The sequence below is a fragment of the Bos indicus x Bos taurus genome, chromosome 11, assembly GCF_003369695.1.
Source record: "Bos indicus x Bos taurus breed Angus x Brahman F1 hybrid chromosome 11, Bos_hybrid_MaternalHap_v2.0, whole genome shotgun sequence".
Lineage (NCBI taxonomy): Eukaryota > Metazoa > Chordata > Mammalia > Artiodactyla > Bovidae > Bos > Bos indicus x Bos taurus.
Window position 1 is genome coordinate 43,420,037 of NC_040086.1, and position 19,444 is coordinate 43,439,480.

The 19,444-nt window shown below is 39.0% G+C and overlaps 1 protein-coding gene across 5 annotated transcripts in view; it reads right to left on the bottom strand.

Annotated features, from left to right (window-relative positions):
- The window catches only part of PUS10 (pseudouridine synthase 10), an 85,412-nt gene that overhangs the window by 62,539 nt on the left and 3,429 nt on the right, over positions 1-19,444 (bottom strand). For 4 of the 5 annotated variants that reach the window (XM_027555377.1, XM_027555376.1, XM_027555379.1 and 1 more), the window contains exons 2-4: positions 18,229-18,369; positions 15,421-15,684; positions 14,598-14,684 (exon numbers count right to left, since the gene is read on the bottom strand). In XM_027555377.1, the coding sequence (XP_027411178.1) occupies positions 14,598-14,684; positions 15,421-15,684; positions 18,229-18,354 (477 nt within the window). In that variant the 5' untranslated portion in view covers positions 18,355-18,369. Of the gene's footprint in view, positions 1-14,597; positions 14,685-15,420; positions 15,685-17,012; positions 17,246-18,228; positions 18,370-19,444 lie in introns of those variants that run through there. The other variant, XM_027555380.1, reaches the window with a different exon arrangement.

The window sequence follows — 19,444 nt, forward strand, 5'->3', positions numbered from 1 at the left end:
CTGGCGAGGAGCCACCCCACGTCCGAGGTCACGGGCAGAAGCCGGGAGGACCCCCATGCCAGAGGGGGGCGGCCAAGAGGAGTTACCCCACGTCCGAGGTCAGCGGCAGTGGCCAAGAGTACCAGACTGCGACGGCTCAGGAACGGCCAAGAGGAGCTACCCTGCGTCCGAGGTCAGCGGGGGGGCGGCTGAGAGGAGATACCAGCCTCCGAGGTCAGGGGCTGCGATGAGAGGAGTTACCCCGCGTCGGAGGTCAGGGGCGGCGGCTGGAAGGAGCTACCCCACGCCCCTAAACTGGAGGCCAGGGGCAGCGGCCGGGAGGAGCAACCCCACGCCCGAGGCCAGGAGCGGTGGCCGGGAGGACCAACCACACGTTCAAGGAGCCGTGCCTGCACGGGTGCAGGAGGGCCCAGAGGAGCTATCCCACTTTGAAGGTCAGGAAGGGCAGCGGTGAGGAGATACCCCTCGTCCAAGGTAAGGAGCAATGGCTGAGCTTTGCTGGAGCAGCCGTGAAGAGATACCCCACGCCCAAGGTAAGAGAAACCCAAGTAAGACGGTAGGTGTTGCAAGAGGGCATCACAGGGCAGACACACTGAAACCATACTCACAGAAAACTAGTCAATCTAATCACACTAGGACCACAGCCTTGTCTAACTCAATGAAACTAAGCCATGCCCGTGGGGCAACCCAAGATGGGCAGTTCACGGTGGAGAGATCTGACAGAATGTGGTCCACTGGAGAAGGGAATGGCAAACCACTTCAGGATTCTTGCCTTGAGAACCCCATGAACACTATGAAAAGGCAATATGATAGGATACTGAAAGAGGAACTCCCCAGGTCAGTAGGTGCCCAATATGCTACTGGAGATCAGTGGAGAAATAACTCCAGAAAGAATGAAGGGATGGAGCCAAAGCAAAAAGAATACCCAGCTGTGGATGTGACTGGTGATAGAAGCAAGGTCCGATGCTGTAAAGAGCAATATTGCATAGGAACCTGGAATGTCAGGTCCATGAATCAAGGCAAATTGGAAGTGGTCAAACAGGAGACGGCAAGAGTGAATGTCAACATTCTAGGAATCAGCGAACTGAAATGGACTGGAATGGGTGAATTTAACTCAGATGACCATTATATCTACTACTGCGGGCAGGAATCCCTCAGAAGAAATGGAGTAGCCATCATGGTCAACAAAAGAGTCTGAAATGCAGTACTTGGATGCAATCTCAAAAATGACAGAATGATCTCTGTTTGTTTCCAAGACAAACCATTCAATATCACAGTAATCCAAGTCTATGCCCCAACCAGTAACACTGAAGAAGCTGAAGTTGAACGGTTCTATGAAGACCTACGAGACCTTTTAGAACTAACGCCCAAAAAAGATGTCCTTCTCATTGTAGGCTACTGGAATACAAAAGTAGAAAGTCAAGAAACACCTGGAGTAACAGGCAAATTTGGCCTTGGAATACAGAATGAAGCAGGGCAAAGACTAATGGAGTTGTGCCAAGAAAATGCAATGGTCATAGCAAACAACCTCTTCCAACAACACAAGAGAAGACTCTACACATGGACATCACCAGATGGTTAACACCGAAATCAGATTGATTATATTCTTTGCAGCCAAAGATGGAGAAGCTCTATACAGTCAGGAAAAACAAGACCAGGAGCTGACTGTGGCTCAGACCATGAACTCCTTATTGCCAAATTCGGACTGAAATTGAAGAAAGTAGGGAAAACCACTAGACCATTCAGGTATGACCTAAATCGAATTCCTTATGATTATACAGTGGAAGTGAGAAATAGAATTAAGGGACTAGATATGATAGATAGAATGCCTGATGAATTATGGAATGAGGTCTGTGACATTGTACAGGAGACAGGGATGAAGACCATCCCCATGGAAAAGAAATGCAAAAAAGCAAAATGGCTGTCTGAGGAGGCCTCACAAATAGCTGTGAAAAGAAGGGAAGCGAAAAGCAAAGGAGAAAAGGAAAGATATAAACATCTGAATGCAGAGTTCCAAAGAATAGCAAGAAGAGATAAGAAAGCCTTCTTCAGTGATCAATGCAAAGAAATAGAGGAAAACAACAGAATGGGAAAGACTAGAGATCTCTTCAAGAAAATCAGAGATACCAAAGGAACATTTCATGGAAAGATGCACTCAATAAAGGACAGAAATGGTATGGACCTAACAGAAGCAGAAGATATTAAGAAGAGATGGCAAGAATACACAGAAGAACTGTACAAAAAAGATCTTCACAACCCAGATAATCACGACGGTGTGATCACTGACCTAGAGCCAGACATCCTGGAATGTGAAGTCAAGTGAGCCTTAGAAAGCATCACTATGAACAAAGCTGGTGGAGGTGATAGAATTGTAGTTGAGCTATTCCAAATCCTGAAAGATGATGCTGTGAAAGTGCTGCACTGAATATGCCAGCAACTTTGGAAAACTCAGCAGTGGCCACAGGACTGGAAAAGGTCAGTTTTCATTCCAATCCCAAAGAAAGGCAATGCCAAAGAATGCTCAAACTACCGCACAATTGCACTCATCTCACACGCTAGTAAAGTAATGCTCAAAATTCTCCAAGCCAGGCTTCAGCAATACGTGAACCGTGAACTTCCTGATGTTCAAGCTGGTTTAGAAAAGGCAGAGGAACCAGAGATCAAATTGCCAACATCCTCTAGATCATGGAAAAAGCAAGAGAATTCCAGAAAAACATCTATTTCTGCTTTATTGACTATGCTAAAGCCTTTGACTGTGTGGATCACAATAAACTGTGGAAAATTCTGAAAGAGATGGGAATACCAGCACCTGACCTGCCTCTTGAAAAATTTGTATGCAGGTCAGGAAGCAACAGTTAGAACTGGACATGGAACCACAGACTGGTTCCAAATAGGAAAAGGAGTACGTCAAGGCTGTATATTGTCACCCTGTTTATTTAACTTATATGCAGAGTACATCATGAGAAACGCTGGGCTGGAAGAAACACAAGCTGGAATCAAGATTGCCGGGAGAAATATCAATAACCTCAGATATGCAGATGACACCACCCTTGTGGCAGAAAGGAAAGAGGAACTAAAAAGCCTCTTGATGAAAGTGAAAGTGGAGAGTGAAAAAGTTGGCTTAAAGCTCAACATTCAGAAAACGAAGATCATGGCATCCGGTCCCATCACTTCATGGGAAATAGATGGGGAAACAGTGGAAACAGTGTCAGACTTTATTTTTCTGGACTCCAAAATCACTGCAGATGGTGACTGCAGCCATGAAATTAAAAGACGCTTACTCCTTGGAAGGAAAGTTATGACCAACCTAGATAGCATATTCAAAAGCAGAGACATTACTTTGCCAACAAAGGTTCGTGTAGTCAAGGCTATGGTTTTTCCTGTGGTCATGTATGGATGTGAGAGTTGGACTGTGAAGAAGGCTGAGTGCCGAAGAATTGATGCTTTTGAACTGTGGTGTTGGAGAAGCCTCTTGAGAGTCCCTTGGACTGCAAGGAGATCCAACCAGTCCTTTCTGAAGGAGATCAGCCCTGGGATTTCTTTGGAAGGAATGACGCTAAAGCTGAAAACTCCAGTACTTTGGCCACCTCATGCGAAGAGTTGACTCACTGGAAAAGACTCTGATGCTGGGAGGGATTGGGGGCAAGAGGAGAAGGGGACGACAGAGGATGAGATGGCTGGATGGCATCACTGACTTGATGGAGGTGAATCTCAGTGAACACTTGCAGTTGGTGATGGACAGGGAGGCCTGGCATGCTGCGATTCATGGGGTCGCAAAGAGTCGGACACGACTGAGCGACTGATCTGATCTGATCTGATATTTTTCTAAAAACTATATAGGATCTTATAGTTCAAAAAGGCTGAACAAAATCTCTAGTCTAACCAACTATATGGTGCACATCTCTGCCAAATAGTTGCCCAGTATTGGTTTACACATTCTGGTGACAGAAAACTCACTGTACCTGAAAATAGGATAATCCCACTTAGGGCTGAAAATTACTCTCTCTCCAGGAGAAAACCCCTCAAATATTCAAGCAGAGCAAATTCATCTCCCTAAATCATCTATTCTCCAAACTAAGTAACGCAAGTTCCTTTGGCAGCAGCTCCTGCAACCAGGGGTCAGATGTCTCCACCATTCCAAATACACTCATCTAAATGTGTGTGTTTCCACTGCTGCTATTATAACAAATTCCTGCAAATTTCGTGATTTAAAACCTACATTTAGTATCTTAGTATTCTTTAGGTCAGAATCCTGACACTGGTCTCACTGTGTCAACAGGGCCACATTCTTTTCTGGAGGCTTTAGGCTAGGAGAACCTGTTTTCTTGCCTTTTCTAGCTTGTAGAAACCACTCATTTTCTTTGGCTCATGACTCCCTCTCACTATCTTTAAAGGGAGTAACAGTGCATCTCTCTGACCATTCTTCCACAATCACCTTTTCCTCTTACCACCATCTCAGCCAGGAAGGGTACTTTTAAGGACTCACATGATTAGGTTGAGCCCAACTAGACAATTCCTGGATGGCTCAGCAGTAAAGAATCTGTTTGCCAATACAGGAGACTGTGGTTCAATCCCTGGGTTGGGAATATCATCCAGAGGAGGAAATGGCAACCCATTCCAGCATTCTTGCCTGGATAATACCATGGGCAGAGGAGCCTGGTGGGCCATAGTCCAAAGGGTGGCAAGGAGCTGGACACAACTGAATGAGCACACTCCATCGTGTCCGACTCTTTGTGATTCAAGAGTCAATCCAAGAATTCTCCAAGCCAGAACACTGGAGTGGGTAGTCTTTCTCTTCTCCAGGGGATCTTCCCAACCCAAGAATCGAACCCAAGTCTCCCTCATTGCAGGCAGATTCTTTACCAGGTGAGCCACAAGGGAAGCCCATAATTAAGGATAATCTCTGTTATCTCTGCATCCTTAATCTTAATGACATCTGCCAAGTCCCTTCTTTTAAGGTATGGATACATATTCACAAGTTTGGGGGATTAGTATATGGACTACTACAAAATGCATTCCCATCTGTATTTGTTCCTCATAAAGTAGAACATTCCATCTGAATGCGGGACTCCAGGAATGACCAGCACTGAGTGAAAAAAGGACTGTCATTTTAACCTTTGCAAATTCACTTAGTTCAGTCACTAAGTCATGTCCAACTCTTTTCAATCCATGGACTGTAGACTTCCAGGCTCCTCTGTTCTCCACTATCTCCCAGAATTTGCTCAAATTCACATACATTGAGTCAATGATGCTATCAAACCATGTCATCCTCTGCCACCCCCTTCTCCTTTTTCCTTCAGTCTTCCCCAGCATCAAGGTCTTTTCCAGTGAGTCAGCTCTTCTCATCAGGTGACCAAAGTATTAGAGCTTCAGCTTTAGCAAGTCTTTCCAATGAATATTCAGGATTGATTTCCTCTAGGATTGACTGGTTTGTTCACCTTGCAGTCCAAGGGACTCTCAAGAGTCTTCTCCAACACTACAATTCAAAAGCATCGGTTCTTCAGCGCTCAGTCTTCTTTAGGGTTCAACTCTCATATCCATTACTCAAAAAACCCCCACAGCTTTGACCATACTGTCCTTCGTTGGCAAAGTAATGACTCTGCTTTTTAATATACTGTCGAGGTGTGTCATAGCTTTCCTTCCAAAGAGCATCTTTTAATTTTATGGCTGCAGTCACCATTTGCAATGATTTTGGAGCCCAAGAAAATAAAGTCTGTCACTGTTTCCACTTTTTCCCCTTCTATTTGCCATGAAGTGATGGGACCAGATGCCATGATCTTAGTTTTTTGAATGCTGAGTTTCAACCCAGCTTTTCACTCTCTTTCACTTTCATCAAGAGGCTCTTTAGTTTCCTCTTCACTTTCTACCATTAGAGTAGTATCATCTGCATATCTGAGGTTGTTGCTATTTTTCCTGGCAATTTTGATTCCTGCTTATGATTTATCCAGTCCAGCATCTCACATGATGTACTCTGAATATAAGTTAACATGACAATATACAGCCTTGCCATACTCCTTTCCCAATTTGGAAGAAGTCAGTTGTTACATATCCAGTTCTGTTGCTTCTTGACCCACATATAGATTGCTCAGGAGACAGGTAAGGTGGTCTGGTATTCCCTTCTCTTTAAGAATTTCCCACAGTTTGTTGTGATCCACACAGTCAAAGGCTTTAGCATAGTCAATGAAGGAGAAGTAGATGTTTTTCTGCAACTCCCTTTCTCCATGATTCAGTGAATGTTGGCAATTTGATTTTGGTTCCTCCACCTTTTCTAAATCAGCTGTACATCTGGAAGTTCTCAGTTCACGTACTGTTGAAATCTGGTTGAAGGAATTTCAGCATAACATTGATAGCATGTGAAATGAGTACAATTGTGCAGTAGTTTGAACATTCTTTGGCACTGGCCTTCTTTACAATTAGAACGAAAACTGACCTTTTCCAGTCCTGTGGCCACTGCTGGGTTTTCCAAATTTGCTGACATATTGTGTACAGCACTTTAACAGCATCATCTTTTAGGATTTGAATAGCTCAACTAGAATTCTGTAGATTTGTTAGTAGTAATGCTTCTTAAGGCCCACTGGACTTCACACTCCAGGATGTCTGGCTCTAGGTAAGTGACCACACCATCACAATTATCTGGGTCATTAACCCCTTTTTTTGTAGAGGTCTTTTGTGTATTCTTGCCACCTTTTCTTAATCCCTTCTGCTTCTGTTAGGTCCTTGCCATTTTCTGTCCTTTATCATGCCCATCCTTGTATGAAATCTTCCCTTGATAGCTCTAATTTTCTTAAAGAAATCTCTAATCTTTCCCATTCTGTTGTTTTCCTCTATTTCTTTCCATTTTTCATTTAAGAAGTCTTTCTTATTTCTCTTTGCTATACTTCTAATATCTGGACTAAAATCCAAAGAGCTTATCTAATCACATCCATAATTCACATTGGGCTACTAACTAAAACCCCTAAGCCTTGCTATAAACAGAGCTCTGAAGCTACTCCTGCCTCATCCTTTACTTGGCAGTTATTTTTCTAAACACAAGTATAAAAACATATATTTAATTCTATTAAATTTTATCTTGTTAGATTTTCCCTATTCTTGAGATCTTTTTGGATCTCAATTCTAACAGTTAACCTGTCTGTTATACTCTCAAGTCTCTGTCATGCACAACTACAGTAAGTGTTCCTATTATCACATGTTCCATCATCACTGATAGAAATCATGAACAGGACAAGGTATTAAAAGAGTCTTACAGCACACCATAAATCTCCCTGAAGTTTAGTGATTCTTGAATGCTAACATGTACCTAACTTGTGGAGGGGCTTCTCTGACCCCACTCTAGAGATCATGATTTAGGAGGTCTGAGACAAGGCCTACAATGTTTTGAAATCTTTCCTAAAGTGAGTTTCAAGTGGTTGATCTGCAGAGCACCTTTGGAAAAACATCATCCAGTCTGATACCAGTCGTTAATCAGCTCCTTCTGGGAATGACCAAAATCCACCCAACTGTTTTCACATCCTGGTCACATTTCCTGTCACTTTTTAGGAAGTTACCATGGGAAAGAAACCTGATCAAATGACTAGCTGAGTCCCAGTCATACAGGTGCTACTGCATTTCCCTGTTCTACCAGTCCTGGTTCGGAAGATCCCCTGGAGAAGGAAATGGCAACCCACTCCAATATTCTTGTCTGGGAAATCCCATGGACAGAGAACCCTGGCAGGCTACAGCCCAGGGAGTTGCAAAGAGTTGGATGCGACTGAGCACACACAGACAAATCAGTCAGTCCTACTAGACTGTAAGTGCAAGAAATAATGCAGATGTGATTCGACTTTAATGAATTTCTTCAACTAAGTTTTCCTTATCCTCACTGTCCACAATTTACTCTTTAGTTTCTGATCTAGAATCTTGCCAGGCTTTTAGATTCAAGGTCACCAGTTGGTAGGTAACAAAACCAACTTTCCTCAGCTTTGGAAAGTTACAACTGCCCTCATCTGTCTCTAGACGTTTGGAAAATCTGCTTTTAAAACCTCTCAATGATCATGGAGGCTGCAAGTTTCTTCTCAATCTATTCTGGAATGTAATTCACCCAGATCTGAACACCTGAACCCATTTGGAAATGCTTAACAATCTGGACTGGGGACTGGGGAAACAGACTTTTGGAAGGCAAAAACAAAACTTTGTGCACAGCAGGAGCCAGGAGAAACGAGCAGAGTCCACACAAGAGACTGAGCCAGACTTGCCTGTGAGTGTCCAGGAGTCACTGGCAGAGGTGTGGGTCAACAGTGGCCTGCTGAGGGGTCAGGGGAACTGAAAACAGCAGTGCGTGCACAAGTCCTTTTGAAGGAGGCTGCCATTACAATTCTCACAGCTACCATAGTTTGGCCTGGGCCAAATTAACAGGGAGGGAACATAGCCCTGCCCATCAACAGAAAATTGGATTAAGATTTACTGAGCATGGCCCTGCCCAGTTTCCTGCACAGTCAGTCTCTCCCATCAGGAAGTTTTCATAAATCTCTTATCCTTATCTATCAGAGGGAAGAGAGAAACTAATCAAACTGATCACATGGACCACAGCCTTGTCCAACTCAATGAAACTATGAGACATGCCCTGTAGGGCCAACCAAGACGGATGTCATGGTAGAGAGGTCTAACAAAATGAGGTCCACTGGAGAAGGGAATGGCAAACCATTTCAGTATTCTTGCCTTGAGAACCCCCAAAACAGTATGAAAGGCAAAAAGATAAGATACTGAAAGATGAACTCTAGGTGTCCAATATGCTACTGTAGAAGAGTGGAGAAATAACTCCAGAAAGAATGAAGAGGCAGAGCCAAAGTGAAAACAATGCCCAGTTGTAGATGTGACTGGTGATGGAAATAAAATCCAATACTATAAAAAACAATATTGCATAGGAACCTGGAATGTTAGGTCCATGAAGCAAGGCAAATTGGAAGTGGTCAAACAGGAGATGAAAAGAGTAAATGTTGACATTTTAGAAATCACTGAACTAAAATGGACTGGAATGGGTGAATTTAATTCAGATGACCATTATATCTACTACTGTGGGCAAGAATCCCTTAGAAGCAATGAAGTAGCCATCATAGTCAACAATAGAGTCTGAAATGCAGTACTTTGGTGCAATCTCAAAAATGACAGAATGATCTCTGTTTGTTTCCAAGGCAAACCATTCAGTATCACAGTAATCCAAGTCTATGCCCCAACCAGTAATGCCAAAGAAGCTCAAGTTGAATAGTGCTATGATGACCTACAAGACCTTCTAGAACTAACACCCATCATGGGGGGCTGGAATGCAAAAGTAGGAAGTCAAGAAACACTTGGAGTAACAGGCAAGTTTGGCCTTGGAGTACAAAATGAAGTAAGGCAGTCTAACAGAGTTTTGCCAAGGGAACACACTAGTCACAGCAAACACCCTCTTCCAACAACACAAGAGACAACTCTATACATGGACATCACCAGATGGTCAATTCCAAAATCAGACTGATTATATTCTTTGCGGCCAAAGATGGAGAAGTCTATACAGTCAGCAAAAACAAGACCAGGAGCCGACTGTGGCTCAGATCATGTACTCCTTATTGCAAAATTCACACTGAAATTGAAGAAAGTAGGGAAAAACCACAAAACCATTCAGGTATGACCTAAATCAAATCCCTTATGATTATACAGTGGAAGTTACAAATAGATTCAAGGGATTAGACCTGATAGAGTGCCTGAAGAACTATGGACGGAGGTTCGTGACATTGTACAGGAGGCAGTGATCAAGACCATCCCCAAGAAAAAGAAATGCAAAAAGGCAAAAATGGTTGTCTGAGGAGGCCTTACAAATAGCTGAGAAAAGAAGAGAAGTGAAAGGCAAAGGAGAAAAGGAAAGGTATACCCATCTGAATGCAGAGTTCCAAAGAATAGCAAGGAGAGATAAGAAAGACTTCCTCAGTAATCAATGCAAAGAAATAGAAGAAAACAACAGAATGGGAAAGACTAGAGATCTCTTCAACAAAATTAGAGACACCAAGGGAACATTTCATGCAAAGATGGGCACAATAAAGGACAGAAATGGTATGAACCTAACAGAAGCAGAAGATATTAAGAAGAGATGGCAAGAATACACAGAAGAACTATATATACAAAAAAGATCTTCATGACCCAAATAAGCACAATAGTGTGATCATTCACCTATAGCCAGACATCCTGGAGTGAGAAGTCAAATGGACCTTAGAAAGCATCACTATGAACAAAGCTAGTGGAGGTGATGGAATTCCAGTTGAGCTATTTCAAATCCTAAAAGATGATGCTGTGAAAGTGCTGCACTGAATATGCCAGCAAATTTGGAAAACTCGGCAGTGGCCACAGGACCGGAAAAGGTCAGTTTTAATCCCTAGGAAAGGCAACGTCAAAGAATGTTCAAACTACTGCACAACTGCACTCATCTCACACACTGGCAAAGTATTGCTCAAAATTCTCCAACTTAGGCTTCAACAGTACATGAACTGAGAACTTCCAGATGTTCAAGCTAGATTTAGAAAAGGCAGAGGAACCACAGATAAAATTGCCAACATCCACTGGATCATTGAAAAAGCAAGAGAGTTCCAGAAAAACATCTATTTCTGCTTTATTGACTATTATGTCAAAGCCTTTGACTGTGTGGATCACACAAACTATGGAAAGTTCCTCAGGAGATGGGAATACCAGACCACCTTATCTGCCTCCTGAGAAATCTATATGCAGGTCAAGAAGCAACAGTTAGAACTGGACTTGGAACAACGGACTGGTTCCAAATTGGGAAAGGAGTACATCAAGGCTGTATATTGTCACCCTGCTTATTTAACTTATATGCAGGTTGAGTCATGTGAAATGCCGGGCTTGATGAAGCACAGGTCAGAACCAAGATTGCTGGGAGAAATATCAATAACCTCAGATATGCAGATGACACCACCTTTATGGCAGGAAGTGAAGAAGAACTAAAGAGCCTCTTGATGAAAGTGAAAGAGGAGAGTGAAAATCTGGCTTAAAACTCAACATTCAAAAAACTAAGATCATGGCATCCAGTCCCATCACTTCATGGCAAATAGATGGGGAATCAATGGAAACAGTGAGAGACTTTATTTTCTTGGGCTCTAACATCACCTCAGATGGTGACTGCAGCCATGAAATAAAGAGACACTTATCCTTGGAAGAAAAGCTATGACCAACCTAGACAGCATATTAAAAAGCAGAGATTACTTTGCCAACAAAGGTCTGTCCAGTCAAAGCTATGGTTTTTCCAGTAGTCATGTATGGAGTGAGAGTTGGCCCATAAAGAAAGTTGAGCACTGAAGAACTGATGCTTTGAACTGAGGTTTTGAAGAAGACTCTTGAGAGTCCCTTGGACTGCAAGGAGATCAAATCAGTCAATCCTAAAGGAAATCAGTCCAGAATATTCACTGGAAGAACTGATACTGAAGCTGAAACTCCAATACTTTGGCCTCCTGATGCGAAGAACGGACTCACTGGAAAAGACCTTAATGCTGGTAAAGACTGAAGGCAGGAGAATGGATGACAGAGGATGAGATGGTTTGATGGCATCACCAACTTGATGGACATGCTCAAACGCAAGCTCTGGGAGTTGGTGATGGACAGGGAAGCCTGGCGTGCTGCAGTCCATGGGGTTCCAGACACAACTGAGCATTTGAACTGAACTGACCATGTGGAGCTTTCATTCTCTTAGCAGTGACCATTTGACATTTTTCATTTGCAAGTCATTTTCCTTGGAGAAGGAAATGGCAACCTACTCCAGTATCCTTGCCTGGATAATTCCATGGATGGAGGAGCCTGGCAGGCTACAGTCCATGGGGTTGCAGAGTCAGACATGACTAAGCGACTTCACTTTCACTTTCCTTGACAAACAGGATCTTCAGGGTACTGCTTTCTTTATATCATGCATCAGCAGTATACCTTCAGTATCAAAAAGCAGATCTATCCCCTTTTCATCTCTGTTGATCTAAATATAACTTTAAGTACCCTGAGTCTTCCTTAGCAATTCTTGCAAGTCTGTGCTCATTTTTCCACTTGCTATTATTATAGATCTAAGCCTCCTTCTACATTTGCCTTAACTTGACTTCACCTTTTCTATGTTTTTTAAAAATTGATCTCAGGCTGGTAAAATAAAAAAATTTAACTGTTGGAGTTGGATGATACACACATAGGGTTCATTAGGCTAGTCTTATTACTTTTGAAATTTATCAAAGAAAAAGTCAAACATGTATAAATACAAATGTTTATACACACACACACACACACACACACACAGAAAGTGAGAGAAGATAGCCCCCATTTCTTCTTCATCGGGATGTATTTTTCTCCCTAAATGTTATTTTAATGGTTGGGGTAATTTGCTTTTTTTTTTTTGGTCATGCCGCATGGCTTGCAGAATCTTAGTTCCCCAACCAGGAAATGAACCCAGGCCATGGTAGTGAAAGCACAAATCCTAATCCCTGGACTGCCAGGGAACTCACACAGATAATCTGGCTTTAACAAAAGTCTGAATTGCACTTTCTCTGAATTTCCCAATCCTTTTATTTTCCACCCCAGATTCCTATGCCATTTTTTCTTTGACTGCCTTTTCCTCTGAACTGTTTGAAGTCTACATATCAATACTTCTCCCATCCTATCAGGAATACAAATTTTAAAAGGTTTTTTCACTTAGGAGTAGATTAGTACCCCCATATCCTTTAGGGCACTGTATCAAAACATAATAATAAAAGAAAATGACAAAGTGAACCATAAACATGATTTGCTGAAAATATCTGGGTTGCAAAAACAGTATACTGCAAACTTGTAAATAGTTATTATTCTTAAGAATATAATGGGTAAAAATATATTACCCATTAATACAAAGGAAAAACTTTATACACTAAACTGTGGAAATGTATTAATACATTAAATGTATTAATGTATTAATTCCCCAATAATTGGACTAATTATATATTTCTGCTAATAGTTTAATGATTAAAAATCAATTATAAAAAGAAAGAAGAGTTTATGAAGAATAATTCTATTTTTTATTTAAAGAAGCATCTTCTATTTCTAATATGGACTATAAATACTTCATAAGTATTCAACAAATACTAAGTTAAGAGTGTTAAAAAATCACATATGTGGTAAAAACAGGACACTACAAATTTTAATGTAAAAATATAAACATTCAGATGAAGAGGTTGGTAGCAAGATATATAACCACACTTAGAAAATATATTTCTTTTCCTATCTCTGTTACTCAAATACTGAAACTTTTTGTGAGTCAGTTAGCTTTTCAAAGTCTGTTTTTCTCTACCAGAATTGGACCTATCAGTGAGAAATGCATTGATGACTGACTAGAAAATTACTTTAAGTGTTCATGAACCTTGGTATCGCATCATCATCCTCTTTACTCTTCCATTTGCTCTGTTATCTTGTCATCAACAGAGACACTACTGAAAATCACTCTACTCTTTTTCACATCCCACCTCTTCTCTTTCATTTATTCAGCTTCAACAAGTCTTAAGTCAACATTTAGCCTTTTAGGGGCTAATAAACATATTCACCCAAAGAAAGTGATGGTACAGATGAAAGGTGAAGTTTTGGGATTCTTGGGGAAAAGATACCTCATACATACAAATGGATGTGTTTACAACTCGTTGTAAGTTAAGATTACAGAGGTCATTCTCTCTATGCTACATTTAACAGTTTTAGTAAAGACAGCTTTGTTTTCACATCAGTTTCTACACACAGGAATGTTATGATAATGCCTGTTTTTTTTTTTTTTTCACTTACTAAAGAAAAAAAGTTAAAGTACTTTCTCTCCATTTTTCCATTGACTAAAAGAGGTGTCACCTTTTTATATTTTACTTTGGAAAAGAAAGGCTCATCAAAATTAAAACGACCTTAGCCTAGGACCATTATAAAACACATACATTTGCCCCCAAAGATCTCTGAGTAGTAGTAGTAGTAATGAAAGTCTCTCAGTCATGTCAGACTCTTTGCGACCCCATGGACTATACAGTCCATGGAATTCTCTAGGCCAGAATACTGGGTAGCCTTTCCCTTCTTCAGGGGATCTTTCCAACCCAGGGATTAAACCCAGATCTCCCACATTTCAGGCAGATTCTTCATCAGCTGAGCCACAAGAAAAGCGTAAAAATACTGGAGTGGGTAGCCTATCCCTTATCCAGAGGATCTTCCCAACCCAGGAATTGAACTGGGGTGTCCTGCATTGCAGGCAGATTCTTTACCAACTGAGAGGGAAGCCCCAAAGATCTCTGAAGTCCTGGTTAAATCTCTTTCTCTGACCAGCATGTCTCACACAGAGCTAATGCTCAATGAATGTTGCTACTGAATAAGGACCTTTAAAAAAAATGGCAGTCCTGTGAGGGATAGACGAACTTGAACCAATAATTCCTTTTTTCATTCATTCACTCAACATTATTAAACATTTATAATAATATAATGCTTTCAGACATTCAATAAATACACAAACTGTGAAAACATAATATGGTAAGGAATATTTATACTTCCCTATTTTTTAGGAATTCTATTGCATACTTCACATATAGTTTTATGAATGTAAATGACCTTACCTCTCTTACAGATAGCTGCGGTGGGAAGGAGACTGACAATACCAAGTTGGTGAATTCAAACCCAGAGGCCTCAACCTTCTGGCACACCTAAAAAAGTATTACATAGAAAGTATTTATTTCATAAAAAAAGTGTTATACAGATTTCTAGGAACTGCTGAAAATTTTACAGGAATCTTCATAACTTGAATTTTTGGTCCAAGAGACAGCACTGCAAAACTTCTAAACTTTTGTCTTTGAGTAGGAAACTCTCACAAACATCCTGAAATCAAATATTTGATATCACGAGGCACCAAGATATCAAAGATATCTTGATATAATATCAAAAGCCAGGACTCACCTGCAGAATAATCTATTGAATGTCAAAATACTGTTCTAGTAAGTCACCTGATAATTCAGAAAAGATTTTAAACAAAATAGGCACTCTTAACACCTAGCAACAAAAAGCAATCTCACCTTCAATCATGTACCTTTCACAAAGCTGTAATACTCATCTTTTCTAGACACTGAGAGGTCTCAAAAAGAACTGTTTCTCTAACTCCTTAGCTATGTTAAACAGCAAAAGGGAAACTGCCATATTTTGTTCAATTGAACAGCACTCATAACAGAAATACATGAATACATACTTCATTGATTTTTTTCAGACATGTTGATAAAAAGGTAATTTGAGAATAGTAGACTTCGTTTTTTAAAAAATTTAAGAAAATATTCCAATGATCCATTTGTGTGAAACAAGTTAAAATGAATGGCATTCTTCCTTTGGATACAGGCCTTAGAACTGAAAATCTTTATATATTACACATTAATTTTAAAAAAACCAGTGTACCTTTTTAATGAACTCTTTTTCACAGAAATCTTGAAGAATTCCTAGGCATACATTGCATACATTTAAATTCGAGTTCTTGGAAGAACTGCTTCCATCTTCAGTCACTGAGAGCTTTCCCTCTCCATTTTGACTCAGACTATCCATCCCATCAATCTGATCTTCTGGTTCTTGGAGTCGAATTTTCTTGGGAGGAGGGTTTGGAACTTCAGAAACTAATTCATCTTCTTCAGCTTCCAGAAATTTTTGTAGTTCACGGAGCAACTCCTGAAAAGTTAATTAAAAAGAAAAAATAATGACTCTTTGACAATATCCTTAACAGGAATGAAAATTATGACATTTCATAGACTTATACAATGCTGCTTTACATCAATTCTGGAGCAATGAATTTGTTTTATATAACCAGCACTGGCTTTAGGGAGAATTTAGAAGAGATTTACCTAGTTCCTATAATATGTGCGTGAATATTTTTTCAAAAGGGTTTCATACATCAGAGGAGCTAAATTCTTAAATCTGAGATGGAAAAGCTCCATTAACAAATTTACTAATTTGATTTGTAGTTCTGCTTTGATGATTATTCACTTGTTAATTTCAGCAACACAAACAAACAAAACAAAAAACTTCAATTCTAATTATTAACAAGTAGAAATGCAAACTGAATTTCCATTCATGTTAGGTTATTTAATAATCTCACAACCATGAAAATCTCATATGTACAATGTTTAATATAAAATCTAAAAAATTTAAAAAAAAATCTAAAAAATTAGATTCAAAGTCTACTAAGTAAAAATAATTTCAAGGCAATCAACTACACAAAGGTAAACAGATGCTGGCAATGCTGAAATTTGGCATCATAATTACATACCACTAATAGGCAATTATTGAAAAAAGCTCTTTGCTACATTCTGATTTCCCTAATTTCTGTCACTCTTAGTATTGGAATGTAAATTGTGGCACTGCTTTCAAACCTTCTCATATTTCAGACATTCCACTCATCTAAATATTCAGAGGACTTTTCTTCTGTTTTGTCTAAATTAGGCAGATATTATTCAGTTGCTGAATAAATATCCCTTTGAAATTCACTCACATTACAATTTACTGACTCCAAAGGAAAAAATCCTTCACTCAAACAAATTTAATTCATTTTATTAAGACATTAGTTTTCCTATTAAATCTTTAACAGAGAAATATGTACTCATACATATATACACATACAGGTATATTATGGCCCACACAAACATGTTTATTATTACTGAAGATCTATAATGTCAATAAACATTGTACAGATATATTAATATGTATGTGCACATATATGATATGATTAGAAAATACCAAAATATAAGTATATTTACCCAATAAAGTCCTCAGATATTTTCATGTTTATTTACATAAAATGATATATTAGTTGGTAACACTAAGTCTCTATACAAAACTTACAACATATGTATAAAACAATGTATTTGAAAATAATTGAAGAGTTACATTAAACTCAATCTTACTACTTTGTAGTTATTATGCATATAAATGATACAGATATATTTATTTGTTATCATAGCATATGTACCATTTTCAGTTTTCAAAGTGTTTTCACATACGTTATTAGATATTGTCCCTTAAAATCCTGTGAGGTGGATGTTATCATCAATCCCATTTACAGAGGAGAAAACTGAAGCTGGAAAGTGGTGGAACTGGGGTTCAAATCCATGTCTTCTAGCTCCAAATTCTAGGCTTTGGATTCAGACAGACAGTTCATATCCTAGCTTGCTCACTTAATAGCTGTGTAACTTTGGGCAGGTTGCTTAACCTCTCTGTGTCTCAGTTTCGTCATCTGAAAATAGAGATAATCATAGTATGTACTTACCTGATAGGTTATTATGAGGATTATATGAGCACTTGACATATAAAAATGTATATGAATACCGGACATAATTACTAATTTCCAAGATAATAGAAATGATTAATACATAGAAGGAATGACCGCTGTTGCTAACTCCTGGGAAATTTTTTTTCTGTCTGTGACATGTGCAGCATGTGGGATCTTAGTTCCCCAACCAGGGATTGAACCCATGCCCCCTGAAATGGAAGCACAAATTCTTAACCACTAGACAGCCAGGGAAGTCTCTGGGAAATTTTTTTTTAATTATAGGAAACTGAGCGTGCAGGCACACATGTGTGTGAATTTGTACTGCTTATATAAGTACATATTTATATACATATATAATTACTATCTGCCTCTTAAATGAATATCACTATTAGAGTAAAATATATTTCACAAAATGTTATATATCTTATATGAAATATTCTATAAAATGTCAAAGCTCTCTGTATATTACCATAAATGTCAAAGACCTCAGTATATTACTTTTTTGTTATGAATAGCAGCAAGTGATGATAGATGATAAGCATTTACTTCTAGAAAGTTACAAGTACCCCTACTTAAATACAAGTGGTAAAACAGAAAAAGAAAAAAAAGCAACCAAACTCATAATGCTTCCACCCCCTTCTGTTATGTTTTACTAAAATCTGGTGAGAAACACTATTTTGTGATATTCTGTCTAGATAGTCTTTAGGAAAGGTCTATGCAACATTAAATGTACCAGGAAATTGCTCCACAAAGATCCTACTATATTAAATGCTACATATAATCACTTAAGAAGGAACTTACATTTATATGGTAATGGAAATTCTAAAATTATCATTATCAGTAATTATTTCATTACAGTTTTTTAATGAAGATACTTGCTCTCAAATACACAGGTACTGACTTTAAAAATAGAGACCCTTTCTTAACTTTAGAAAGAAAGAAAATACCTTGTAGGGAAGTTTGTATGGTGCATGAAAATCCACACCACAGAATCTGAAGATACATCTTGGACAGGTACCAGTACTGAGCAACAACTGGGCCACATGCTTGTTTTCCACAGTCAGAGGAAACATATTCAGTAATTGCAACTAGAAAAGAATAAGTAAAACTAATGAGCATCTTTTGTGCTTTACTTTCACAGACAAATATACGGTCACCTTTAAGGATAAGACTCTTCAAGGATAAAAAGTTCATATTTGGAAATCACTATTTGGTACTCTCCAATAACGTTGCTTTCATTACATCCATATTGAAACATAAACTCGAACCAATTTATTAGATGGATCAGGTAAAAGTTTCTAGTTGTCGAGGATTCAACATTCTAGATTATGATAAGTGCATCAACATAACTAAATCAATCAAAAGAAATAAAAGTAAAACAAATAAAATATGGTTGTCTCTGAGGAGGATAATGAAAACAAGAATAAAGACTGTAATTCTGCTTTTTATTTTGTACCATTCAGTACTGTTTGAGAACACAGAGTAGTAAATTCGATCAACTTTACTCTTAGAAATCAAAAATGAGTCTGCTAGCAGTTTCCCTGGTGGTTCAGTGGTAAAGAATCTGCCTGCCAATGCAGGAGAAACAGTTTTGATTCCTGGTTCAGGAAGATCACCACGCTGCAAAGCAACTAAGCCCATGTGCCACAAGAGAGTAGTCCCCACTTGCCACAACCAGAGAAAAGCAGGTGCAGCAATGAAGACCCATACAGCCAAGAATAAATATTTTATATTTTTGCTAGAAAAAATAATCAGATCATTCTATGTTAGGTAATACTTGACTGACCTTAATGATAGATAAGCAGACAAGTATTCAAAATAAAATGATCAGTAGATTCAAAAATGTCAATTTTACTTTGATGAAATAATAACTAAAAAACAACCAACTATTAGCAAAGTGAGAATAATCTATTCTTTCCATACACAAGTAAAAATTCCAACAAAAACAAATTAAATGCAAAATATTTCAGAGTAATTGTTGTCTAAAACAACTCAATTTGAAAAAACTCACTTAGAAGTAAATACTCCATAGAGAATAAGCTCTTGTTGCCTGGAAGGAGGGGTAATAAAAATTAAATTATGAAATCATTCTTTTTGGGGGCAGGGTCTTCTGATTAATGAATCAGCTCACATTAATTTAAAATGAGGAACTAGTGATGTTTT